This window comes from Sphaerodactylus townsendi, unplaced genomic scaffold (assembly GCF_021028975.2).
Source record: "Sphaerodactylus townsendi isolate TG3544 unplaced genomic scaffold, MPM_Stown_v2.3 scaffold_27, whole genome shotgun sequence".
In the NCBI taxonomy this organism is placed as follows: Eukaryota; Metazoa; Chordata; class Lepidosauria; order Squamata; family Sphaerodactylidae; genus Sphaerodactylus; species Sphaerodactylus townsendi.
In genome coordinates this window covers 377,249-405,026 of record NW_025950440.1, presented here as the reverse complement: position 1 = coordinate 405,026, position 27,778 = coordinate 377,249, and the positions used below count along the sequence as shown (strand labels likewise).

The window sequence follows — 27,778 nt, the reverse complement described above, 5'->3', positions numbered from 1 at the left end:
CAATTACTCTGTGTGGCTCGCAGCCCAAACAACTGAATCACTAATAAAACATCTAACAGGAAGACAGAGTCCCTATAAGCCAGGGGTAGGGAACCTTTAACACTCAAAGATGATTTGGACCAATCTGCCATGGGAAAAGTGGTGCCACTTTGGAGCCGCAAATACTTTATGACATTTGAAGAAGATAACACTGTTGTTATAAACCGTTGTTATATTGGGTTTTTTTACCTTTTACTCCGCTCATTCTGAGAAGCCGCGATTACGCGTCCATTACTCTGCCACCTGCAGGGCGGGCAAGGATGGGGCCAACGGCTCAGCCTTGCCGGCCGCTGGGAAAGCACCCGCCCCGCTCCAATGGGGCAGGCGAGAGGGGAAGCCAGCGACGCGGCCCAGCCGGCTGCGGGCAGTCGGTGCGCCCGCCCTGCCACCTTGGGCGGGTAAGGATGTAAGCCAGGACTCGGCTCGTGGAGCCGCAGTGCAAGGGCAGAAGAGCCGCATGCGGCTCTCGAGCCGCAGGTTCCCTACCCCTGCTATAAGCAAACAAAAAGCAGAGGGACTTGAAAATAGACTCTCTGGTCTTATATTGTGGGGATTCTCTAACTGCAAACAGTCCAAACGTCAGTGAAGACAGTTCTCATACACACCATGTACAAAATGTGTGCCAATGAAGTCCAACCCGAATGTAAGTTTGTATTGTATAGTTTTGGCAGGCACATTAACTATTCTCCTGAGACCACTTGAGCTTAGCTAGGACCTAGGTATTAGCTCTGACCCTGGCGAGCATTTTAGGGCTCATGGTGTAGTCTGTGCTCCCAATGTGTTGCAAGGTTTTACTTAGTCCCTTGGTTGTTCCAATGTTCCCAAGAAGAAGAGTTTGGATTTGTACCCCTCCCCCCTCTTTCTCTCCTGTAGAAGACGCAAAGGGGCTTACAATCTCCTTTCCCTTCCTCCCCCACAACAAACCCCCTGTGAGGTGGGTGGGGCCGAGAGAGCTCCATAGAGCTGTGACTAGCCCAAGGTCGCCCAGCTGGCATGTGTTGGAGTGCACAGGCTAATCTAGTTCCCCAGATAAGCCTCCACAGCTCAAGTGGCAGAGCGTGGAATCAAACCCTGTTCTCCAGATTAGAGCTCACGTGCTCTTAACCACTACGCCACTGCTGGGACGAAGCATGCAACACGGCAGCCGGGAGATTTGCTAGCAAACTGCAGTCCAGGTGATTGTAAGCCTTTGTCCTTTTGGGACAGCTGAGCATCAGGAATTGCACCTGGTGATTGAGGGGCATTCCTGGCTTGATGGGTTTGCAACAGTTTGTATTGACGGGAATTGTGCTTGGTATACTTCCACTTGAGTGCAAGAGAGATGTTGTAACCAGCCTGATATATGCAATGGATCTTTCCTTTCTCTTTCCCCTTGATCTTTATGGCTTAGCACATTCGTAAATAACTGCTGAATTACTCCTGAGGGAAAACAGGATGTGTCCGTTGGCCTGTGGGGATAAACAAGCCAGGTGGCTGCATCTTTCCCTCTCGCTGACCTTGAGGCGCCTAAGCGCCAAAACAACTCTTTTCTCACATTTTGTGGGAAAGCAGGAGGGGGGACCTTTGAAGAAGAAGAAGAGTTTGGATTTATATCCCCCCTTTCTCTCCTGTAGGAGACTTAAAGGGGCTTAGAATCTCCTTGCCCTTCCCCCCTCACAATAAACATCCTGTGAGGTGGGTGGGGCTGAGAGAGCTCCGAAAAGCTGTGACTAGCCCAAGGTCACCCTGGTGGCGTGTGTGGGAGTGCACAGGCTAATCTGAATTCCCCAGATAAGCCTCCACAGGCTGCAGAGCTGGGAATCAAACCCGGTTCCTCCAGAATAGAATCTGGATTAGTTTTTTTAGTCTTTGGGGAATAAAGGGGTCTAGCAAAGCCAGGTTTGACAGAACCAGCTTTCTCAAGATGGGTGCTTCGTTGCCTTTCAATAAATGCTACTGATCAAGAATCCAGAGTCTGTTTATTGCCTAAGGATCTGAGACATAACACTGAGTGATTAAGTGAAACCTTGCAACACACTGGGAGAATAAAGCTTGTGTTCGTAAACTATACAATATCTGGGCTTAGATTCAAGTTTGTTTAAGCAGCGTTTATTTTGCACATAATATATATGAGAACTGGCTTAACTCATGTTTTGAATGTTTGTAGTTCGAAAATCACTACAATATAAGGCCAGAGAGTCTAGAACCAGAACTGTTGTGACCCTAACCCTGAGATCTTGTGCAGAGTTGTATCGCATCCCGGGAGGCACCTGCAATAAACTGTGATGTTTCTTTAACTTCTTTAACAAGAAGTGTTTTGGAGCTGCTGGGTCTTTCTCTGGTTCTTTTGCCAAATTATCTGCCCAGGTGATAGCAGTTCCGGTGAAGCTGGATAGGACGCCCTGAGCTCTAATGGCCAGGGGCGCTGCCTCAAATGCCTTTTTGAGGGCAATTTCACTTTTTTTTAATCAACAGGATCTTTTGAGGCATTCTCACCATCCTTGGGCAGAACGGCTCCTGAATGGAGTGCAGTAGATATAAACCTTTATTAGGCATAGAATCCATATAACAGCCAACATTGTCCAAACAAGTATCCCATACATGAGGACCATCGCAGGTAATCGTTTCAAAGTTTCTATAAGGAACCTAGCTACAAAAGTTAAAATCTCGGAGGTGGAATTGTTTAGTAGAAACGTAATCTTCCCCACAGCAGAGTATTCATTAAAGATTACAGGACAAAGAGCAAAAAGTCTGGTCCTAGATCCCTCATATTTGGGGCAGTCAAGCAATATATGTTCCATGGTTTGAATCGCTGTGATACAATGAGGACATTTCCGCTCTTGCAGGTCGATTCTTCGGAACCTTCCTTGTAACATAGAGCAAGGGAAGGAGTTACGACGAGCCCTAGTGATTATCCATCTATGCTTGGGCTCCTGAAGTAAACTCAAATTATCTGCCATGTGACTGATTTTAAATTTGATGTTAAAAAAGAGGGGGGAGCCATTGCTTCTTGCCTTGTCCTGTAGAACTTGAAACTCTTGATCTAGCAGTTGCCTTTTTAATTTAGAGAAGATTTCAGAAGCCGGCAGCATTTGCAAGGCTCCCCAGGAAAATCCCAGGGAATGTATTTTAGTTTCCACTGCCCGCCACCACTTAGATTCATGAAGCTGGGGGAGGATAAGATAGATAAGACTGTCAGTATCTGAGTTAAAGCACAGGCGGACCCAAAACTTCAAGGTAACCAGCCAGGCTTTCGTAGCCAGATGTTGTCCCACTTCCAGACAGAGTGTGGTATATGGAATACAATGTGGCACTCCAAATATTTTATATAGGCGTGCAGTAGCTGATGCATCAATGAGCGGAACCTTCAACTCTGACGTTGCCTCATCTGCAAGGGTGTAATAGCACCTGGCAATAGCATTTAGGGAATTACCTGATCCTGGTGTAGCCCATTCCCCCTTTATAACTTTTGAAAAACAGTTTGGAAAAGGGCATCCTTTAATAGGATTGGCTGGGTTTTTGAACGCCCTAGAGCAGGGGTGTCCAACTCTGACACTTTAGATGTTCATGGACTACAATTACCATCTGCCCCTGCCATGGCCATGCCAGCAGAGTGCAGAGAGAAGGAATGCAGGAAGTCCTGCCCCTCCCCATCATAATTCTTTTCAGAAGGTGGCCGCCTGGGGCTCAGCCTTATCTCACTCCCTTGGGCTCCCTCTAGTGTTAGCTGTGGTAGTTGCGCCAGTCAAAGCTGCAGCAGAGACCATGAAGGGGCTCCCGCACAATCGGATGGCGGGGCGGGAAGAGAAACTGAAGCCGAAGGCAGCTTTTGCAAATAGAGAGGCAGCCATATTAAGGCTTCCCACCAAATGTGTCCCATCTCGCATTTCCCAACCACGTGGGAAAGGCCTGACCCACTCCTCTGGGGGTAGAGGGGTCCCGATCCCCACTTGGTACACTAACTGGTACTCTTTGGGCAATCACAGGCATCTCATCTTCAGTCTACATGCGGGCCTCAGACTCCAAGGAAGACTGCAGAGCTGGCCTCAAGGTCAGTGGGCCTGGGAGGTTCTCAGACTCTGGTCCCAGCAATGAGGCTAAAGTGGGTTGGGGCACTGCAGACGGAACGGAGTGACTGCCGCTCCCCACCCCCCCCACCCCCCGGCACCGGTTCAGCGCCCGACTGGGTCACAGAAAGCTTTGTGGATCCAGGACAAGGTGCCTTGCCTTCCTTCCCCTTTCTCCTCCCTGCCTTCTCCGCTGACAAGGGATTGGCAGGTGAAGGGTTTGTCTTCTCCATTTCTCGATTCAGCGGAGCTGCTCCAAAAACAGCGACCCGTTCAGAAGCAGGGCTACGAAAACCGGAGGGAAAGGGGAAGGACCGCCCCCATACTACGAGGAGCAAGTTTTCTATAGCCCTGCTCGGACAGTAGAGGGGGTGACTTAACCAACTATGAATGACACAGGCCCACTGAAGGAGAATACTCAGCCAACAAAGTTAGCCTCACTTCTGAACTAATCTAAGGTCATTTTCAGTGTAGCAGCATGATGAATGCAGGGTTTGAGATTAAATAGTCCCCAGTAATTGGGAAATGTCAGGCAAAAATGATTTATCTGAAGTCTCACTGATTTGAATCGAAGAGTGAAGTACATGCTTAAATCTCCCCCTACATAAAATTAGGCATTTAGAACATAAGAACTAGCCTGCTGGATCAGACCAGAGTCCATCTAGTCCAGCACTCTGCTATTCGCAGTGGCCCACCAGGTGCCTTTGGGAGCTCACGTGCAGGATGTGAAAGCAATGGCCTTCTGCTGCTGCTGCTCCTGCTGCTCCATTTAAAACATGCTCGAATTCAGATGGATTGTCAACAGGCTTCCCAGGACTCACTTTTTTAAAAAGAATCAGGAAAACGCGACTTTCTAACTTTGAGATTTTTATTAATTTAAATTGACAAAAGGTACATTAACTTGGGTGGAAGTTAAGTGGATGTCCAACACAGCCCTAGGTCCTATCCGAGGAGTTAGTGGGCTGAGAAGCCTTATCCTTCCGTCACCTTATCGAGTGTTTACCTGGAGGAAAAAAAGAGAGACAAGTTTTGTGAAGTGGGATTTTTGACCATTATGTGACTGTTCACCTATAAAGATGTTCCTCAACTTTTACTCAAGCTAGTTTCAGAGGGTAGTTGGACTAGCAGGCAGTAGAACGGTTAGATTCAAGGAGTCAACTCTCTCTTAATGAAGCGCTGTGTGGATTACTGCGAATCCAACAGACTGACAATTAATTATAAAAAACCAAGGTATTGGTCTTCTCTAAGCGCTTTAAGAAGCTCACATGGGCAGGGAATAGCATCCAAATTGAACAGGTTAAGTACTATAAGTACCTTGGCCTTTCATTCTCCCATAACCTTTCATGGGCAACCCATAGGAAGGCTGCTCTCCTAGATACATCTGGTTAGGAATCGAATCCATATTCCTTATCAGTTTTACCAGCATGGCCAATTGGCCATGCTGACAGAGGCTGATGGGAATTGTAGTTCCTGAACATCTGGAGAGCCGCAGGTTCCCTACCCCTGATCTAACAGTATGTCAGCATTACTACGTTTCTTTTACAGCTGTGGCCATTCCTTTATCCCTCCTGCCCTCAAATTTTTCAATGCCAAAGTTGCCTCGAGATTGCTTTACGGAGCAATCCAATTTGGATTCAAGCTATTAACCACTCCTTGAATTCCCTTCAATCCATTTTTTTTCATAAGATAACTGGACTCCCAAATTGCGTGCCCTATGCAGCCCTTTGTCTGGAGTTAGGTCAAAACTCCTTGGAATCAGCCGCTTGGCTGAGGGCTTTTAGATTCTGGCTGCAAATCATTTTCTCTCGGACTGTAATTCCCTGGTCCACCGTCTGCTCTCTGACACCCATTCCAACCCCTGGTTTTCCATAATCAAAGAAAAATGGTTCTATTGGACTGTCAGTGGATTCACTTTGCCCTTTGTCTTACTCAGAAGCTTATAGAAAATTAAAAGGTCAACTATTGGATAGAGTTCTCTACCCTAATCACCGCAGCCAAGAAAACATGCTCCCCCCTGTATTTTTCACTCCCATTTGAACAGGGCCACTTGGCACACTACCTGTGTTGTTTAATAAACCCTGCTCAAAGGAGAGCCATAATGCTCGCCAGGTTTAATGTTATGTCTTCTGCCTTGTTACATGGCAGATTTAACAAGCAAGAAAAGGCTAATAGATTGTGCCTGTGTAATGATGGCTAGACCTCAATGCTAGACCTCAATGCTAGAAGAGGAATTGTCATTTTAATATGACACTATATCAGTCATTTAAAGACCTGTTTCTGCTACACAAAGGATCCTTGACCAACAGTGCAGTGAACAGCTGGGAAAACGTTACGTCGCATTTCAACCTTTGCTTACCACATCGTCAATCTTAAGAATGCTGCGGACAGTTTCTGTAGCCAGGGTCAGGGCGCTGATAGACACCAACAAGGGCTGCACCACCAACTCTTCCAGGATATTGGAAATCCCACCCTGCAATTGAAAGGGATACAAGCTGCAATTTCAAAGCTGTTACTAGCTTAACCAGTCAATAGGATGTCTTTCCCAGCTCCTTGTTATGGAGATGCCAGAGGGACGGCACTACATCAGAGTGCAGAAATATGAACAGTTTAATCAAAGGTTATTTTGTTACTTTGCAACGTACCTTTCATACTCCATCACTCTAAATGGTGCATAACAGTTATAACAAAGATTGGTAATTAAGGATAGTGACTTTGTTATAAGCTAACCTTTATTTAGAGATACTCATCCAAGATAAGCTACTAGCAATGGATGACAAATAACTGTGAGCTTAGCTAATAAATCTTGCTCGCCAATGAACGTGGCAATTCCATTTGTGCAGGGAAACCCAGCCTACTATATTGCAGCGCTTACCAGCCCTATATATAGGAGAGCCTACATGCTGGCTAGATTTAACATTATGCCATCCCCGCTCCATAGAGGAAGACTCAAGGGTCTACCAAACGATAAGAGGCTTTGCCCCTGCAGTCCAGGGCAGTTGGATTCCATTGCGCACATCCTCCTCCACTGCCCACTTTACCAGACTCCAAGATCCAGCTTATTAGTACAAATCATTGACTTGGAAAACCCAGACAGAGCTTGATAAAGTAAATATGCTCTTAAACTGTAATGACCTTGACTGTTGTCTCACAGTGGCAAAGTTTCTGGCTGAGGTTTGCGAACTGAACTTATGACCCAGTGTGAAGTTTTATCTAGTAATTTTAACTGTATTTATATTGTATGTTCTGTATGCCAATAAAGGCTTATTGAAAAAAAATTGCAACGTACCTTTCTAACATTAATGCCCGCAGTTCTCTCCCCTTGGGCATGCCTGTTTCTCAGCTCGGTCACAGTAGTAATGGGGTTCAAGCCTGCATTTTCTGCCAGGGTGGACGGAATAATTTCCAGGGCCTCCCCGTAAGCCCGGACGCAGTACGATTCCATGCCGCTCAAGATGCGGGAGTACTCGTTCAACCGCAACGCCAACTCGATCTCCGGCGCCCCACCGCCTGCGATCAAGGCCCTGAAACGAAACATGCACCGATTGTTTAACGTTTCGGAAGCAGCACGTGCAAGAGGAAGTCACCTATTCAAGGCTCCACGGGGCCGAAGCGGTACCTTTTCTTCACCAAACAGCGAACGACGCACAAGGCGTCGTGAATGGAACGTTCCGCCTCTTCGATCACGAGTTTGTTGGAGCCGCGCACCACAATGGTTACAGTTTTGCCGGGGCTGGCGCAACCCGTCACCTGCAATGCAAAGACTGCTTTAGGAGCGCTGTGGGGAGACGGGAGGGTCTGCAACAGAAGCAAGCCCAGCAGGTTAACAAAAGGCAGAAAACAGCTTCAGGTTATTTTGACAACATTCTACCAAGCAGCGCAGCATCAGAAGGAAGAGCACTCAACTTGTATGTCACACAGGATTGCAGGCGCAGAAGGCGTAAGAGGGATTTAGTTTTGCCAGTAGTAAAGGTTTTCTGCTCTCGGTTATTTTTCCTAGAACGGGGAGTTATGTCCATAAGAAGCATTCAAGAACTCATGAATTGGCCTGAAAGTCTATTCTTTTCCTGTTACTAGGCAAGCTTGATAGCCCTGAAGAATGCCCTTTCTTCAGAGTTATACAGAATGTGCAAACTAAACTGTTTTCGAGGTCTCATCGTCCCCAAAAGGATACCTTGAATTTGCCCTGTTTCTTGAGACAGAAGAAAGAAACATGAAAATGTTTAGGCTTTTTGTCTAGGAAAAGGGCAACAAGAGACAATACAGATAAGAAAGAAACAAGGCCCTAGTTCATACTGCGTCAACGAACCAGGTGCTGACATCTTCCAATAAGGGTCTTGGACAACCCCAAACGTTTTGGGGAAAGGGAAAATCTCCACCTTTCTGTATGATTGATTGATGATGTGGGCATTTTGGGGTGTATTCTTTTCTGCCATTTTGATGTAACCTGTCTTAATACTACAAAAGTAAGAACGCACCGCCATTTTGTGTGGCTCCTCTGATACTGTGATTTCCTGGAAGTAGGGGTGGGTAGCTTGGTGGCCAAGTTTGCAGATGATACCAAATTATGTAGGGTGGTGAGAACCACAAAGGATTGCGAAGAGCTCCAAGCGGACCTTGATAAATTAGGTGAGTGGGCTCAGAAATGGCAAATGCAGTTCAATGTAGCAAAATGCCAAGTGATGCGCATAGGGGCAAAAAATCCAAACTTCACATACAAGCTACAAGGGTCAGTGCTATCAGTCACAGACCAGGAAAGGGATTTGGGCGTCTTAGTTGATAGTTCCATGGGAATGTCAACTCAATGCAAGGTAACGGCTACATGAAAACTCTAGGCTGAGGATCATTAGGGAAAAGGAATTTGAGAATAAAATCCTGCAAAGATTGTCATGCTGCTCCAGCATATATATAAAAGCCATTAGTCTTTGACGACCGCAAGACTTGGAGTACTTTGTGTCGAAAGTTCTGGTCGTACATCTCAAAAAGGATATTGAGGAGATAGAAAAAGTGCAGAGAAGGGCAACAAGGATGATTGAGGGACTGGAGAGGGCAACAAGGATGATTGAGGGACTGGAGCACCTTCCCTATGAGGAGAGGCTGCAGCGTTTGGGACTCTTTAGTTTGGAGAGGAGACAGCTGAGGGGGGATATGATTGAAGTCTATAAAATTATGCATGGGGTAGAAAATGTTGACAAGAGAGAAATTTTTCTCTCTTTCTCACAATACTAGAACCAGGGGGCATCCATTGAAAATGCTGGGGGGAAGAATTAGGACTAACAAAAGGAAACATTTCTTCACGCATCGTGTGATTGGTGTTTGGAATATGCTGCCACAGGAGGTGGTGATGGCCACTCACCTGGATAGCTTTAAAAGGGGCTTGGACAGATTGATGGAGGAGAAGTCGATTTATGGCTACCAATCTTGATCCTCTTTGATCTGAGATTGCAAATGCCTTAACAGACCAGGTGATCGGGAGCAACAGCCGCAGAAGGCCATTGCTTTCACATCTTGCATGTGAGCTCCCAAAGGCACCTGGTGGGCCACTGAGAGTAGCAGAGAGCTGGACTAGATGGACTCTGGTCTGATCCAGCTGGCTTGTTCTTATGTTCTTACTGTCTTGCCCGTTGTTGGCTGAATAAAAATCTCTTTGATTTTATTCTGTATCGGCTTGAGCTTTTTGAGCTTACTTAGTTTTAACTCGTTAACCCGCGTTAACAGGATAAGAATTCAACCATCAGGCAACCACACAGCCTGGACAGCAACAGGGGCACATGTGTTTCACTTGCCTTTCAAGATGATGCAACCTATAACAATTCATTTTACATTGATCATTTGCAGAGAAACCCACTGGACACCAAGGGAATTTTGATCGTTTGGACAGGAAACTGCCAGTCCAAGGATGCTACGGAGACAGGCAATGGCGAATTACCTCTGCCCATCTCTTGCCTTAAAAGCCCCGCACAGTCACCGTAAGTCGGCTGTGACTTGATAGCATCTTCCACACCATTAACCGTTTATGCCTGTTGTTTCCAGCCTTCCCACAGAAACAGGCCACACATACGCACGATTTAGCCACTGTGATCCATGCAACGGTCACCTCCAGGTTGGACTATTGTAACTCGCTCTACGCGGGTCTTCCCTTGCGTTTGATCCGGAAACTGAAACTGGTCCAGCATGCGGCAGCCCGCCTGCACTGGCTCCTGGTTGAATTCCAAATCATCTTCAAGGTGTGGGTTTTGACCTTTAAGGCCTTACGGGCCTTGGGACCCTCGTACCTTCGGGACCGCATTACCCCCATATGTCCCAGCTCGACCTCTGCGCTCGGCAGAGGCCAACTTACTGGAGACCCCTGGCCCCTCAATGATGCGGCTGGCCTCCACTCGGGCCAGGACGCTCACGGCTCTGGCTACCCTGCCTGGTCAAAGATACTCTATCACCAACTGTAAGACCCCATCGCGGGATCCTGGGTGATTTCGCAGAAGGGCCTGCAAGACTGAGTTGTTCCTTGGGGCTTTTGGAGCTCCAGCCACTGAGTGTGCCCCCTCCCCTATATCATCAGGACCCGTTACTGGGATATATGGGTCCTTAATACTATCAGGACCCGCTACCTCTTCCTCCCCCTCCTAGGAGGATTAGATTTTAGATGGGAGGCCATTTTAGGACACAATCGTTGCTTTATTATATTTTTGGAAGTATTGTCTGATGTTTTTATCTGTGGTTTTTATGTTGTACACCGCCCAGAGCCCTTCGGGGATGGGGCGGTATATTAAATTAAATTAAATAAATAAAGGAAATGTCTGGTTCTTACCTTTACCAGCTTCCCAGAGCCATTTAAATTGACCTCTTCAGCCAGTTCAGCAGAGCCGAGCATCTCGCTGGTGAACTGATCAATATGAGCCACTGGCTTTGTTCCAATAGTCTTTTTAAAAAAAAAGGGGGGGGGGAGATCAATAAAACCAGACTGTATTTTACCTGTCAAAACAGTCCACAGCCTCTCTTCCAGAGGATTTCTAGTAAGGTGCCTGCCACTTCCAAGGGAGATTAAGTCCAGCCCTGCACAAAGTTTAGCTAGTCCACAAGTATAGCCAAACCGGTTTGGTGTTATTGGATCGAGCCCCGGCTTACACATTCCTTTCACGCTTTTTCCTCCTGCAGTTCCCAGCCACAGCAAACCACAGCGGGCAACGACATCTAAGCCAGCAAAATACGGTCTCGGCAAACCAACATCTAGCTCTTTCTGGCGTTATTTTATCTGTTTTACTTATTTAACTTGTACGCCGCCCCTCCCCTCACAGTCATAAGCAGCACGCCAAAGTCTGTGCAGGCCGTCTTTCCGGGTGAGACATACCGATGGTGCGTGCAAGATCACGGTTGGCAAGCAGAAAATTATTCAACCAATAACAACAACAACAACAACAACCTTTATTTGGCATTTAAAAATAGGTTCTAGAGCATTGCCAGACATTTTTGAAATACAAATCAAGAGTACATTCAAAGCGCAGACAGGAAAACTATATAGCAGTATACATTACTTAGAAAGTTCGGTCACTTGTAAAAGAAATTTTGCTACTTTTTCCAAGAGCCTGACATCTGTGTTGTTTAACAGAAGCTCCACAACAGAACAGTCAGAGTCACGTTCAGATTTGTCTAGGGCCAACCTGGGAGAGAAATTCCTGATGCCCACATATCTCGGACAGTCAAGAATAATGTGAGCAAGAGTCTCCACTTGATTTTTACAGTGTGGGACAAACCCGATCCTGGAGAGGGATGGATAAGTAACGACCCTTTGTAATGGCCGATGGGAAGGTATTGGATCTGGCCCTTGTGATAATCCATCTCTGTTGGGGTTATTATTCAACCAATAATTCTTTCTGTGGCAATTTTGAGAAATTGGCTGATAAGCAACCCTGCTTACTTTGTGGGCAAAATTTGACAAGGAGGATCTGTTTTGCAAAACAGATCACTAGCGCTCGCGTGACGTCCTTCTGTTAAACACTGGATCATCATTTTCATGACTTTGCTGTGGACTGCATTTAGAGCTGCTTTGCATTGATTTACATTACTTTGCATTTGTTCACATTGTGGTTTGTACCTTTACGATGTCGTTTCTCTGCATTACTGTCCTTTGTATAGTGGCGATACTTTGTTTTTCAATACTGTATGTAACTTCTATTCAAACGATTGCTGCATTTGCTATAATTACAGCGCAGTAATTTTGTGCCTACACAGACTTCGTTGTGTTGTTTATGATTGTCTATTTGACTGTGTACCCTTTCATCTGTATGGGACTCAGGAGGGCTTCCAGCATATTATAGACGATAAAAACATACATTACCATTAAAATCTCACGATGGCAGCTAGCCCATTCACCTGAAATATGCTAAACCTTTTTGTAGGAATGGAAATCCAAAACCCAGAAAAAGAAGGGAGAAGGGAGAGGGAACCAGAAGAATGAGGACCAACAGTAGCTGCCTCAACCACATGCCTGGTGGAACAGCTCTGTCTTTACAGGCCTTGCGGAATTGATTCAAGTTCCGCAGCCTGCAGGCCCCCACCCCCCACCCCGCCAGAGCTCCCAGTGGTTCTTTTCCACACTGGTGCAACATGGTGATTTTGCCAATTATCTCTCTCCTTCTGCTACCCCTCAGATTGTGCCTGATGCCGCTCCTGGCAGTCCCTTCAAATCCAAATCCCTTATTAGGCATAAAACCTGAGTGTGTCATGAATTCCAAATACAATAAAAAGATCATTATTGCACAACTTGCAGTACACAGAGTAAAAATGTAGCCACAGCTTCAGAGATTTCAGCATTAGAGTTATTTAGAAGCTTAGCCATTTTTATCTTATCAGAAAGGAGCATAAATCCTGTTGGTAATACAGTTCTCAAATCAGTTCTGATGTTGTTGTATTTTGAACAGTGAAGCAGAATATGAGAAAGTGAATCAGTTGTATTAGGTCAAAAACGACAGCAACGCTCATTTTGTGGGATATTAGAGAAGCGACCTTGAAGATGTACTGACAGAAAAGAGTTACACCTTGCTCTAGTCCAGGGGTAGGGAACCTGCGGCTCTCCAGATGTTCAGGAACTACAATTCCCAGCAGCCCCTGCCAGCATGGCCAATTGGCCATGCTGACAGAGGCTGATGGGAATTGTAGTTCCTGAACATCTGGAGAGCCGCAGGTTCCCTACCCCTGCTCTAGTCAGTCCCTTCAAGTCCTGGGGTCAGAGTTAAGAGGTCCTGGAGTCAGGAAAGTGACATTCTACAGTGAGCTACACACACAATTCATTCTGCAGTGAGCTACACGCACAGCTCACCACTCGATGTTTCCAGACAAGAGTTGTTGTGTTGAAATTCTAGGGCGCAGCAGGTTCACGACCAACTGCAGCAAAAGCACAGACTGCGAACCAATACTGTACGACAAAGGGCAACTAGGTTAACGACGTCTTACCTTGCATATAAACTCAATGTCTTCTCTCTCGATGTCTTTAACCACCATGATCTTCATTTTGTTCAGAAAGTGCAGAGCGAGGTCACTCAGCGCATCCCTGAAACCAAGAGAATGAGTGGACCCAACAGCAGAGGAAGCAAAAAGGAGTTTGTAAACTGCCCTGGGGCTTCTTGCGGAAACGAAAGGCGAAGTATAAATTCAGATTCTTCTGCTTCCGCTAAAGCAGTCATCCCCAGTCTTTCGGAGCTTTCGGGGCACCTTTGGAATTCTGACACAGGGGGGTGGGGGCCTCGAGAGGCGGAGTCAACCACACAACGCATAGCTCTCACAGCAACTCTCCATCGTTTTGGCAGAAGCTCGGTTTAACAGGATGCTTCTTAAAATCTGCACAGTCAATCCAAATGCCTACCTAGCCCAAGCCCCCACCTGCCCCTGCTCACTTTCTGGAAGTAGGGGTGGGTAGCGTGGTGGCCAAGTTTGCAGATGATACCAAATTATGTAGGGTGGTGAGAACCACAAAGGATTGCGAAGAGCTCCAAGCGGACCTTGATAAATTAGGTGAGTGGGCTAAGAAATGGCAAATTCATATATACACACGCATACACAGAATGTATGAACCAGGGGGCATTCATTGAAAAGGCTGGGGGGAAGAGTTAGGACTAATAAAAGGAAACACTTCTTCACGCAACGTGTGATTGGTGTTTGGAATATGCTGCCACAGGAGGTGGTGATGGCCACTAACCTGGATAACTTTAAAAGGGGCTTGGACAGATTTATGGAGGAGAAGTCGATCTATGGCTACCAATCTTGATCCTCTTTGATCTGAGATTGCAAATGCCTTAACAGTCCAGGTGCTCGGGAGCAACAGCCGCAGAAGGCCATTGCTTTCACATCCTGCATGTGAGCTCACAAAGGCACCTGATGGGCCACTGAGAGTAGCAGAGAGCTGGACTAGATGGGACTCTGGTCTGATCCAGCTGGCTTGTTCTTATGTTCTACACTGGGGAACGATGCCCTAAACTTGGAACACACATACCGGAGGATGGATTTCTGGATAAGAAGCACGTTGCAGCCGCTCTTCTTAATCTGCTTCACGAGATTCAGGATGTAGGCTCGCTCTTCACGCAAGACCCTGTCCATTTGCGTGTAGTCAGAAACGACAATCTGGTTGTCCATCTGCCGGAATAAATGTATCTTTTAAATGTCACGTGCGGGGACTTTTTTCCCTTGGGTGGGAACTGTGAATGTGAGCCAAACAAAACAACACCACCACCCCCCTTTATGCTTTTAAAGCCAGCATAATAGAAACTTAATGTCACTGTGTGCTTAATGTCTGGGGCCTCTCTCTGAGTTGCTGAATCCCTCCTGGGAGCAGCTGTGGCATAGGAGGTTAAGAGCTCGTGTATCAAATCCGGAGGAACCGGGTTTGATTCCCCGCTCTGCCGCCTGAGCTGTGGAGGCTTATCTGGGGAATTCAGATTAGCCTGTGCACTCCCACATGCACACGCCAGCTGGGTGACCTTGGGCTAGTCTCAACTTTTCGGAGCTCTCTCAGCCCCACCTACCTCACAGGGTGTTTGTTGTGAGGGAGGAAGGGCAAGGAGATTGTAAGCCCCTTTGAGTCTCCTACAGGAGAGAAAGGGGGGATATAAATCCAAACTCTTCTTCTTCTTTTGTTTCCTTTCTCACTGTGCTTGCAACGTAGATAACAGTGGCCTCTCTGGGCCTCTCTGCGAAGGGAGGGGAGCCAGGTGGCTCTTTATCTTTCTCAGACCTTGGGAAGGGACTTTTGTTTTCCAACTCTTCTTTTCCTGCTTTTACTTTACGTAGACGGGGGCAGGGGAGGGAGTGACCAACAGAAGCAGGGGTCTGCAACCTGCGCTCTCCAGATGTTCATGGACTACGATACATCCAGGCCCCTGCCGGAAGTAGCGGCGGTGGCCATGCTGGCAGGGAAGCTGATGGAAATTAAATCCATGAGCATCAGAAGAATCGCGAGGCTTACGAATCCTGAACTGAAGTAATAAAACTATGGGCAAGGGGGGGAGGGTGTAGAACCGGCTTTGCGAAAGCCAGGGGTTCAGTATTCATTTCAATAAAGACGACTGCGTGATAAATCCCAGTGTCCGTCACTGAACGAATCCTAGACTTGACGCTTGTCAATCAGTGCATAATCTTCCCCGGTGCTCTTTTCAAGCAGAAACATGTTGAATTGCTGGTCAGCTCGGAGCGGACGGCCCGCTGCCTTTTGGTCCCTGAGAGTCTTGCGAAGAACGGGAACAGAAAGATCTTGGTTCACTCAGCATGTCCTTAAGCAAAGGGCCCAGCCTTCCATTCCGTTTTTGACATTTAACATTATCAGGAAAGTAAAAGAGCGTATTCCTAATACTGATCTTTATATTAAAGCTCTATCCCATGAAATAAATACACAATTAAAGCTCTATTTAGAATGAAGCTACCTAGAAACAACACAGTTGCTTTTTTGGCCCTGGCTCCGGCCTGGTGGAACGCTCTGTCTCCATCCACCAGGGCCCTGCAGGAATTGGGACAGTTCTGCAGGGCCTGTAAGGCAGAGCTGTTCTGCCGGGCATTTGGTTGAGGCTGGCCGAGATTACAGAATGATTTATCAGCCAGCCCTCTAGTTGGCCAGCTGCTCGGTACCTCTCGAGAGGGGGGGGGAGGGGAAGACTTATTCTAATTGCCATCTTGAAGAAGTTTGAATGCTTAATTCAAGGAGCAGCAGTGGCATAGGAGGTTTAACATTATCAGGAAAGTAAAAGAGCGTATTCCTAATACTGATCTTTATATTAAAGCTCTATCCCATGAAATAAATACACAATTAAAGCTCTATTTAGAATGAAGCTACCTAGAAACAACACAGTTGCTTTTTTGGCCCTGGCTCCGGCCTGGTGGAACGCTCTGTCTCCATCCACCAGGGCCCTGCAGGGAATTCGGGGACAGCCCCTGCAGTGGCCCAAGGCAGAGCTGTTCTGCCGGGCATTTGGTTGAGGCTGGCCGAGATTACAGAATGATTTATCAGCCAGCCCTCTAGTTGGCCAGCTGCTCGGTACCTCTCGAGAGGGGGGGGGGGGGGGAAGACTTATTCTAATTGCCATCTTGAAGAAGTTTGAATGCTTAATTCAAGGAGCAGCAGTGGCATAGGAGGTTAAGAGCTCTTGTATCTAATCTGGAGGAACCGGGTTTGATTCCCAGCTCTGCCGCCTGAGCTGTGGAGGCTTATCTGGGGAATTCAGATTAGCCTGTACACTCCCACACACGCCAGTTCGGTGACCTTGGGCTAGTCACAGCTTCTCGGAGCTCTCTCAGCCCCACCTACCTCACAGGGTGTTTGTTGTGAGGGGGGAAGGGCAAGGAGACTGTCAGCCCCTTTGAGTCTCCTACAGGAGAGAAAGGGGGGATATAAATCCAAACTCTTCTTCTTCTTCTTCTTAATTCTGTTTTGATTTTGTGAGCCACTCTGAGCCTTTGGGGACAGCGGCATGCACATTTAAGGATTAAATAAACAAATCAGGACGAAATTAAAAAGTTTAACTTACGTCTGTCTTTGGAGCGGACAAGCAAAACTGAATGAGGCCTATCTTGGCTTTCTCTACTCGGGTTACGCCGGTGTTGGCTAACTTCTGCGTGAGGACAAGTCCTTCAACTAATTCGCAGTCATCAATTGTCCCCCTGAAAATAAGAGTAGCAGAAGCAAGTCAGCGGACAGTTCTAGGAATCAAAATAGAAACCGTCAGATGCCACAGCGGGCCCTTTCGAAAGCTTCTCCACTCACCCAAGCTAGAAACACAATTTTGATGTCTCTGAGATCCACGCTGCTGGCCGTAGCCGGATCGATTACCTTCATCACAGCCTCCACGCTCATGGGAGAAAGCAGACTGGAATACTGTGCAACTGCAACCTGAAGGCATTATAGGGAAGAGCGAGTATTTAGCCCTTAGTGCTCTAGTTCTGGTGACAGCAGCATTCTAGCACAACAGAATTGGCAGTTAAAAGAGTGGCGGGCTCTAATCTGGAGAACCGAGTTTGTTTCCCTGCTCCTCCACATGAAGCCTGCTGGGTGAACTTGGGCTAGACAGTGTTCTCTATTCATTCTCTCAGCCCCGCCTACCTCACGAGGTGTCTGTTTTGGAGAGGGGAAGGCGGTTGTAAGCCGCCCTGAGATTCCTTAAAGGTAGAGAAAAGTGGGGTATAAAAACCAACTCAGTGGCATAGGAGGTTAAGAGCTCATGTATCTAATCTGGAGGAACCGGGTTTGATTCCCAGCTCTGCCGCCTGAGCTGTGGAGGCTTATCTGGGGAATTCAGATTAGCCTGTACACTCCCGCACACGCCAGCTGGGTGACCTTGGGCTGGTCACAGCTTCTCGGAGCTCTCTCAGCCCCACCTACTTCACAGGATGTTTGTTGTGAGGGGGGAAGGGCAAGGAGATTGTCAGCCCCTTTGAGTCTGAGAGAAAGGGGGGATATAAATCCAAACTCTTCTTCTTCTCTTCTTATTTTTTTAGCATTCAGAAACCTAAGGAATTGGAAATTGTTTTCTACACCAAAACTAAACAACTGGAGGGACCCAGGCAGAAAGAATATGCAGTTGCACGGGATCCGTTTTTTGTATAGTCCCACTGGGTTTGTTCATTTGTTTATATCAGGGGTGGCCAACCTATGGTGCTCCAGATGTTCATGGACTACGGCTGGGGCAGATGGGAGTTCTAGTCCACGAACATCTGGAGCACCATAGGTTGGCCATCCCTAGTGCATGCCTCTCCCACCATCCCCTTAATAGGGAAGCTGACAAAGGGAGGCATCAGAAATTCTGGTGGCCCCGTTCTGGCCGAGGAGACCAAGGAAATACTCTTCATGCAAATAAATTTAATACCCAAAGGCAGACAAAAATCATACAGGGGAGACTGATCACACACGATATGAAGAATATGACAAATAAGCCCATTTTCCTATCTGGGGCTACACCAAACATGCTTACAACATTTTCCAGACTGACAGTCATAAAGTTTTTGAACTGCTGAGGAGTCCACAGTGATTACATAAAGGATCATTTGCAAAGCGTAAGAACAGTCAACATGCTGGAACTAACCAGGTCTGAGCCAGTTCAGATAGGCCGTCTACGATGATGTGATGATTTTAATTTGAATAAATGCACATGTATTTTTGCTACACAGCAGATTTTAATTTAGCGCCCCTCATCTATTCTTCACCGTTGGGTACTTCATTCTCAACCAAATGCTGCTTGGCTCACATTCACTGATCACACAGTGCCATAATCCAGTCGTATCCAACTTGTTCTGAAAGCACAAGGCAAAACGCCCGCTGATGCCCCTTTCCCGTGCCCACCTTTGAGCTCAGAGCGGTGGTGGCGCTGTTCAGAAGGGTCTCTCTGTCACTCAGTTCGACAGGCTGCCCCATACCCATCAAGACTTCAACGCCTTTGTCCAAGGCCTTCTGGAACGACTCGGAAATGATGGTGGGATGAATTCCTGTTTGGAAGACAAGACAGGCACTTGTTCAAACCACCGTCAATACTTCGGCCTTAAAGGAAGACCTCTGGGGGAAAGAATCCGCGGTGTTAACACAACCAGTTATCTTACGCAGGTTTTGCGATTCTGTCTCCAGCTCCGTCACACAAAACGAGTTAATTAATAAACGAACTCAACCAGTGTTCCAACGCATCAAGTGAGGCCTGCCACACTTCTAAAGCGGAGCTGTACAGTAATCCATTTGGCACTGCTCAATAGAAAATGATGTTCAATTATCTACTTGATTTCTTTTTGGGGTGGGGGTGCACCATTCACCGAACTATAAGAACATAAGGAAGAGCCAGCTGGATCAGACCAGAGTCCATCTAGTCCAGCACTCTGCTACTCGCAGTGGCCCACCAGATGCCTTTGGGAGCTCACATGCAGGATGTGAAAGCAATGGCCTTCTCCGGCTGCTGCTCCCGAGCACCTGGTCTGCTAAAGAGGTACGAATTGGTACTCATAAATTCTGTTTCCCCTGAATATAAGACATCCCCTGAAAACAAGACGTAGTAGAGGTTTTGCTGAAGTGCGCAATATAAGGCATCCCCCGAAAGTAAGACATAGCAAAGTTTTTGTTTGAAAGCATGCCCGACAAACAGAACACAGAAAAATAAGACATCCCCTGAAAATAAGACATAGCGCATCTTTGGGAGCAAAAATTAATATAATACACTGTCTTATTTTCGGGGAAACACGGCAGCTATAGATCGACTTCTCCTCCATAAATCTGTCCAAGCCCCTTTTAAAACTATCCAGGTTAGTGGCCATCACCACCTCCGGTGGCAGCATATTCCAATTTAGGCTGCTAGGTAACAGGTTGAAATCCAGGACCCCCAAGGTGGCATTCTCAGAAATGTTACCTGTTCCACGCGCAGGGCCAGCTATGCTCCTGCACCACCATAACAGAGAATTCTAGAGAGCAACACCAAACAGAGGAATGCTAAAGTGTTACAAAAGTGGAAGCAGTTGGCAGGAGCTACAGCCACCAACATATCACACTGTAACGATTGCCAAGACAAATGCGCAAACTCACGAAGCTACCTCATAAAACATCAAGGTCAGTATCGACTACTCTGACTGGCAGCCGCTCTCGAGCGTTAGGTAGAGGGCTGCCACATTCCCTTGCTACCTGAGCTCTTAACTGGAGATGCTGTGGACCTTCTGAAGCCACGTTGATACTCTATCATGGAGCCGCAGCCCTTCCCCAATAGGAGTAGCAATGCTAAAAGAGCAAAAACGCACAGCGCATCCAGTAGCAGCAGCGTATACAAGGATCCACAATAGTATATCAAACTGGAGGGTAACACATTACATTATGATCACCACACCTCAGCAATTTGCACTACAATGGCCTTATAAGTCACGCTTGCCTCCAACTACTCAGAGCAGAAAAACTCTTATTTTATGTATATTGCACATTGTTAACCAATATGAAGGTTTTGTACTATAATCTCAAGAGTAGTATACGTTGTTTACTAACAAGTACATCAGTACAGGATACAATTAAAATGCATGTTCTTTATGAGGACGTCGTTCCCAATTGATTTGCCAGCCTCAACACAGTTTCGCTGTCGTGTACTACTATGCAGAAGGCCCCAGCCAGATGTTCACTTCTTTAAGACGATACAGCACAAAAACACCTCGCTCCAAACTGATGTCTTTCTGGATCATAAAGGGCCCCAAAGGTGCATGTGTGCTGTCAAGTCGCAGCCACCTCGTGGTAGGTTTTTCAAGGCAAGAGATGCTCGGAGGTGGTTTGCCACTGCCTGCCTCCCATGTGAGCTGAGAGTTCCGAGAGAACTGTGACAGGCTCAAGGTCACCCTGCAGCCTTCATGCGGGGGAGCGGGGAATCAGACCCGTGTGTGCAGTCAAGTCGCAGCCTTCTTATGGCGATCCGGTAGAGTTTTCAAGGCAAAAGATGCTCGGAGGTGGTTTGCCACTGCCTGCCTCCCGCATAAGCTGAGAGAATTGTGAAGGGGCAAAGGTCACCTGGTCAGGCTTCGTGTGGGGGAATGGGGAATCGAACCTGGTTCTTAACTACTATACCATGCTGGCTCTCCACCCTAAACTTACCCTCTCCAATGAAATGTTGTAGCCTGCCTACCTACACATACCTATGAGGAACTGGGCAGGGAAGGGAGGAGGAGTGTTCAAACAACCAAACTTTCCCTCTAGGGTTGCCTGGAAACGAACTTGCTTGAACAAGCCAAATAAAATTTCTGGACGTCATGATTAAAGAGGACCTGACCTGGGACGTACAGACTGCCGCGGTGGTTAAGAAGGCCCAGCGAAGACTGTACTATCTGAGACTTTTAAGGAAACAACTGGATGGAAAACTCCTGGTGCCCTTTTACCGCTGTGCTATAGAGTGTGTCTTAACCTACTACACCTGTGTATGGTTCTCCAGTTGCACAGTGGCAGATAGGAAGGTGCTCCAAAGGGTGATCACTACTGCACAGAGGATTATCGGCTGCCCTCTCCCCTCCTTGGAAGAACTCTGAATTCCTGAAGCCTAAAAGCCCAAAATATTCACAGAGCGACCCGTCTCAGCCACCACACTCTCTTTCTGAACCGTTACCCTCCGGCAGACGATACAGGTCTATCAAAACTAGGACAAAGAGGCTTAGAGACAGCTTCTACTCTAGAGCTGTGGCTATGCTGAACTCCGCGGCTTCATGTTGATGTGTTTGGGGCTGTGTAGGAATGGGTGGAGGAAGAGGAAAGTGAGGATGGGGTATGAGTCTGAAATTGTGTGCATCGAGGAAAGCTGCTGTAAATTTCGTTGTGCGTGCACAATGACAATAAAAATGCTTATGCTTATACTTATAAAAGAACAAGAACGATGCTTTTGATGCCCACCCCCTTTACAGGTGTGGTTTTATCTCCCATGCGCATGAAAATCTAAAAACAAGGCCCACCTTTCTGAAGGAGCCTGGAACAAGCATCCAAGAGGGCCCCAGCAATGACAACCACGGAAGTGGTGCCATCTCCGGCTTCGATATCTTGCGCTTTGGATAACTCCACCAGCTGCACAGGAGACATTCAAAAAGACACACTGAGGATCACTTGCACCCAGTGGCAGGGAAAATACTTCATTTGGCACCGGATTTTGCAACGACACGAAACTCGGCACTAAGCACAACTTGCCATTTTGGCTGCGGGATGAAGAACCTGCATCTGCTTTAGGATTGTGGCCCCGTCGTTTGTGATCATCACGTCCCCTTTGGCATCTTGGATCTGTGAAGGCACAAGCAAAACCACTGTTCTGTGGACAGATCCCAAAAGAAACACGGAGGCCCCAGAAAACGAGACATGATACAGAAAGTACGTAAAGGGATGCTACTTTATACTGAGTCTGATGACTGATCTACCAAGATCGGTATTGTCTACTCAGACAGGCAGCAGCTTTTCCAGGGCTCATGCGGAGGCTTTTCACATCACCACTGCCGGATCTTTCAACTGGAGACGCCAGAGGTTGGACCTGGGATCTTCAGCATGCCAACTAGACACTCTACCCCTAAGCCACCTCCCACCCAGGCTGCTGGATCTCCACTGCACATCAGGAACTGCTGGCTAAACAGTTTGGCTGCTCATGTCATTCATTGCTTCTTAACTCACCTTCCGTGTGATAGGAACACAAAACACTCCGGTTTCATGCATTCTACTGCAACGTCCCTCGCTATACCCGTGGTGGCGAACCTCTGGCACTCCAGATGTTATGGACTACAATTCCCATCAGCCCCTGCCAGCACGGCCAATTGGTCAAGCTGGCAGGGGCTGATGGGAATTGCAGTCCATAACATCTGGAGTGCCAAAGGTTCGCCACCACTAGTCTGTCTCAGAAAAAGATATTAGTAGGGTCACATATTCCTCTGCCACAGAACTCAACATGCCTGACCTTCATTGTTGTAGAATATTCTGCCTGGATCCTAGTGCCTACCGAGCACTGCTCCCCCCCCCCCATGTTTGAAAGAAAAAAAATACATTTGGCACAAATGCTCTTGTATCAAGATACCATTTTCAATAATGCACAAAATGATTTTGACAAAGAACAGAATCAGACCGGACTCCAGCACTCTGCTACTCGCAGTGGCCCACCAAATGCCAACTGAGAACTCACATACCAAGATGGCAAAGCATAATGGCTATCTTCTGCTGCTGCTGCTGTTGCTGTGTCTCCCGAAAGCACCTGGTCTGCTAAGGCATTTGCAATCTCAGATCGAGGGAGGATCAAGATTGGTAGCCATGGAGTGGATTTCTCCTCCATCAATGTGTCCAAGCACTTTTGAAAGCTATCCGGGTGAAGTGGCCAACCGTACCTCCTGTAAGGCAACATATTCCAAACCTGCCAATCAACATGTTAGCGTGAAGAAATGTTTCCTTTTATTAGTCCTAATTCTTCACCCCAGCATTTTCAATGTATGCCCCCTGGTTCTAATGTGAGAAAGAGAGAAAAGTTTCTCTCTGTTGACATTTTCTACCCCATGCATAATTGTATAGCAATGATGGTGAACCTTTTAACAGAGACCTGAGTATTAAGAATTTTGTACAAGCCCAAACACACTTATTTATCTGAGGTACCAATACGGCGAATTTTACCTTGAATACTGAGGTTTCAGTTTAGAAAACAAACAGTTGGCTCGGGGTTAATGCGTTACTTTCGGGAGTAAGCTTGGTGGTAGTCAGTGGCTTTGCTTTGAAGCAACCGTGCAACTCTTCCAACGAGTGAATCATGACCCTAGGAGGGTTTACTCAGAAGCAAGCCCCATTGCCAGCAACCGAGCTTACTCCCAGGTAAAGGATCACACTTTAGTTCTTCGCATGAAAATCAGTGGGGTTTAATAGTGTTTAACTGGGTTACCTACACTGCTTCCCCAAAACTAGGTCTTAGGTTTAATGCTAATAATCGAGCCCAGTGGCCCAGGCCAGCCTATATGTGTAAAAGATTAGAGGGCACTCTGTTTTGCCTATTGCTTACAGAGAGGGGCTCTGTGTGCCACCTCTAGCACCGATGCCATGGGATTACGCCACCACTGTTGTATATAGACTTCAATCATTATCCCCTCCCTCAGGCGTCTCCTCTCCAAATCTAAAAGAGTCCCAGCCAAGGCAGTATGTAAAATGAGCGATAATTCTCTATATTCATTTCAAGGATATACATATATATACACAATACACACACACACACATTACACAATAATAATAATACACACACACATACACACACACACACATTATATATTACACATTATTGGCCATATTCTCTAACGTGGAAGTTTTCTCAATTGCTGCACCTCAACTGACCATACCAGCATCTTTTTCTGAGACAGAGTATAGGCTGTGTTGGCATTTTCACAGCAAGCGCGGGAAACATGAATGACCTTTATAAACAACAAGCGACCTAAAACCTCTCTCTGGGTGTTGGCTGCCTAACACATTTGACATTTTTCCATTCAAGCATAACATTTTCCCAATCACAGTAACATTTGCTAAGGAACAGACCAGTGTGCCTGCCACAAACACAACCGCACACGACTTGTGAAGCAGCCAGCTGGCGGCCTCTCCTGCAACACGGACCCTGAGTGAGGCTCGTTCACGCTCGTTCGCTGTCTGAAACAGGCTCCCCACCCCTCTTCAAAGTTCTCCGCTTTCTCGTGCCTTATTTCCTGAACAGTCTCTCTACCAAGGGTCGCTCCTTGCTTTCTGCCTACAAAATATAGTCCTGCCTCAGTTCGTGTTGCCTGGGAGCCATCGACTTTGATCAGGAGTCTTCTCAACTCCAACAACTGCGAAACCTGTCCCATCTCAACAGTCCCCCACTGGGCTATGCCCCACTGAACATTCGTCAATCTCCTGCCCTTCCACAAACTATGCAAGACGGCAGATAATGGGATTTCACCACACAAAACAGTTTCATAAACTTGCTTGGATAAATGATTCGGGATTATGGATGACACTGTCCATAGTTCAGCTTATTGTATGCAGAATCCCATTTATGTAAGTTCTGTACTGCTTAATGCAGTGATGGCGAACCTTTTTAAGACCAAGTGCCCAAATTGCAACCCAAACTCCACTTATTTATCGCAAAGTGCCAACCCGGCAATTTAACCTGAATGCTGAGGTTTTAGTTTAGAAAAAAAAAACAGTTGGCTCCCTCTTCCTCCGCCCCACCCGCTCGAGAAGGGGTCACCCTGCTCTAGCCTCCAGCAAGTCCTGCGCGCACCGCTCTGTGCCTCTCTGGCATCATTGCCTCCTCTGCCCTCGGGCAGCAGCCACCCAGAGCACAGGCACCAGGCCCGCCAGCCAAGTCCTCCCTGCTCACGCTTGATTCTGCGCCCGCGTCATGCTCCAGTGGCCCCAGGCCGAAGCCTAGATGTGTATGTGGTAGTAGGTGCATGTGATTTTCCGTCCCCTACATGAGCGAGGGCTTCTGTGTGCGTGTGCCCACAGAGAGGCCTCCGAGTGCCACCTCTGGCACCCGTGCCATAGGTTCGCCATCACTGGCTTAATGTGTCATGGGAATGCTTATGCTAGGGTGGAGATCTTTCTGGTGGTTCCAGACTTCTAAAATCCTAATGCATCGGTGGCTGAGCATCAAATTTTTTGTGATTGTGCTCTACGTGGGATTTGCCTTGAGTCCCTATGAGGAAGGCGGACAATAAATAACACGAGGAAATACCTTGCAGAACAACATTCAACAACTTATCAGACAGTCAAAGGAATTTATGCACAGACCGTGTTTCACCTTTAAAAAAAAAACTGGATTAGGAATTTTGCAAAGAATCTGACTTGCCATTTTATCCATTCCTTTCGGTCCAAGACTTGTCCTGACAGCATCTGCAACAGCTGAAAACAGAACCGGCAGGAAAAGATTATATTCTGTTTCAGTTACAAAATTTTATTCTGTCGCTTTTACACGAAAATAACTTTCGGTATAAGGCAGGATGACAATACATACGAGCATATACAAGCATACACGCATACACAAACATATAGAGGCCAAAGGTTTCCTCCCCCAATTGCACTGAACAAGATAAAATGCATTATTCCCCCAAGTCAATGGAACATCCCACCTACTCCTCTCTTCATGGAATCCCCCCAGCCTGGAGGCAATGGAACATTCCACCCACTCCTTTCTCCCCCGCCCCATGACAATTGAACATTCTACTCACTCCTCTCTTCAAACAATGCCGCCAGGCAGGGGACCATGGAACATTTCACCCATTCCTCTCCCCACTCTGAGGACAATGGAACATTCCACCCACTCCTCTTCTCACACAACCCCCCCCCCTCCGGGCGCAATGGACGCGCCCATTCAGTCCCGTTCCCGTTACCTTTGCCGGCCGCGATGTTGCTGAAGCGGATCTGCGCGGGCTTATCCCGGTCCTGGTAGGAGCCCCGGATCCCTCCTCTGCGGTTCCCCGCGCCATTCCCCGCGAACCCACCCTTGGCGCTCACGTTCTCCGGCATGGCTGCGCGCCGATGCCCCTCGGAAGCCTCGGATGGAGACGGATGCTCCTTCCCCCTCAACGGGACTGGCCTCTCCCTAACGGTCCACTGCCCACGCGAAGCTTCCAGAAGGCGGCGACACGAAGCCGGGAAGAAGGGGTCCTTCGCGGAGCCGGCGCGCGAAGCGACGTCATGTCCTGAAAGAGGGTGTCTATCTCAAGTGCCGGCAAAAAAAAAAAAAACCAGCGCTAAGAAACGTGTGCAAGTTTTTTGGGGGGCGGGCGGCATTGTAGAATCTAGAGAAGTTTAGAATGAGTGTGGTACATAATCCCGGTTGTTACCGGTAATTAGAACGAACCGGCGAATGAGACAGACCTCACTAGCGGCAGCCTACACTGCAGGGGTGGTTTAGACGCTGTCTTTCCGAGCGCCCTTTTCGTTTGCTGGCTGTCAGGAAATGTCGTTTCTGAGTACTACATGCACAATTTTACAAATATTTCAATAATATTCTATGTCCCAGTGGAAATACAGTATTCTATGGGTATCAGGCAGGAAAGAAAATGACAACTACAAATGCACTGTTTTATTCTTTCCAGAATGTGAATTTCAGTTTTTCTCAGAATAAACAATAGCCCCCTCTCCTGCAAACATCCTTTGTATTCTGCTATGCATGCAAAAATGTGAAATGTTTTTACATGTTGGCTGAAATGCTTCTGGGTGAAAGTATTAGCCGTAAACAATAATGTCTAAGTTTTGAAGTTATTCCCTTGTCAAATAGGTGCTCTGGTTTTCACCAGAGCTGACGGTTCATTGGGCCTTGCTGTAAAGATGTCCAAAGGAAAGGGTTAACATAAAGCCTGTTGTCAGGAAGATGGTGTTAGAATTCACACTCAGCCCTACCTGAGTTATTTAGAGACATCTTGTCGCCCTGTGTATTTCCTTCCCTGGTATAATAATGCCAATGCTGCTTTGATCAGCACTTCAAGGATGAGAACCATATATCCTGTTAAAACATCTCCCGGTATCACATGGGGTCAAGCTGAATTATCCTGTTGCCACATTTTAATGTAAAATCTCCACCTGAGGGAGGTATCAAGGTGCATCTTTAAGATCATGGGTTACATGAAGGTTTTCATATGTCCAGGTGTTACCGCGCTGCTCAGGTAACTTTCTACAGGCTCCAAGGTACCCAGCTCTCGGCAGCGCCCAGGAACCCAAACAGGACCCGACACGACGAGTATAATAA

At 47.2% G+C, this 27,778-nt stretch overlaps 1 protein-coding gene across 1 annotated transcript; it reads right to left on the bottom strand.

The window, feature by feature from the left end:
* Positions 1-4,939: 4,939 nt before the first annotated feature.
* On the bottom strand, positions 4,940-26,702 carry CCT4 (chaperonin containing TCP1 subunit 4). The gene is made up of 14 exons (XM_048482914.1): positions 26,418-26,702; positions 25,877-25,929; positions 22,231-22,320; positions 22,002-22,110; positions 18,894-19,040; positions 17,339-17,444; positions 17,090-17,222; positions 14,569-14,708; positions 13,533-13,629; positions 10,891-11,001; positions 7,702-7,832; positions 7,372-7,606; positions 6,442-6,555; positions 4,940-5,088 (listed from the first exon to the last, which is right to left on the bottom strand). Exons 1-14 carry the CDS (start codon positions 26,551-26,553, stop codon positions 5,074-5,076), a joined length of 1,617 nt encoding a protein of 538 aa, XP_048338871.1. The 5' UTR covers positions 26,554-26,702; the 3' UTR covers positions 4,940-5,073.
* Between the last annotated feature and the right edge of the window lie 1,076 nt (positions 26,703-27,778).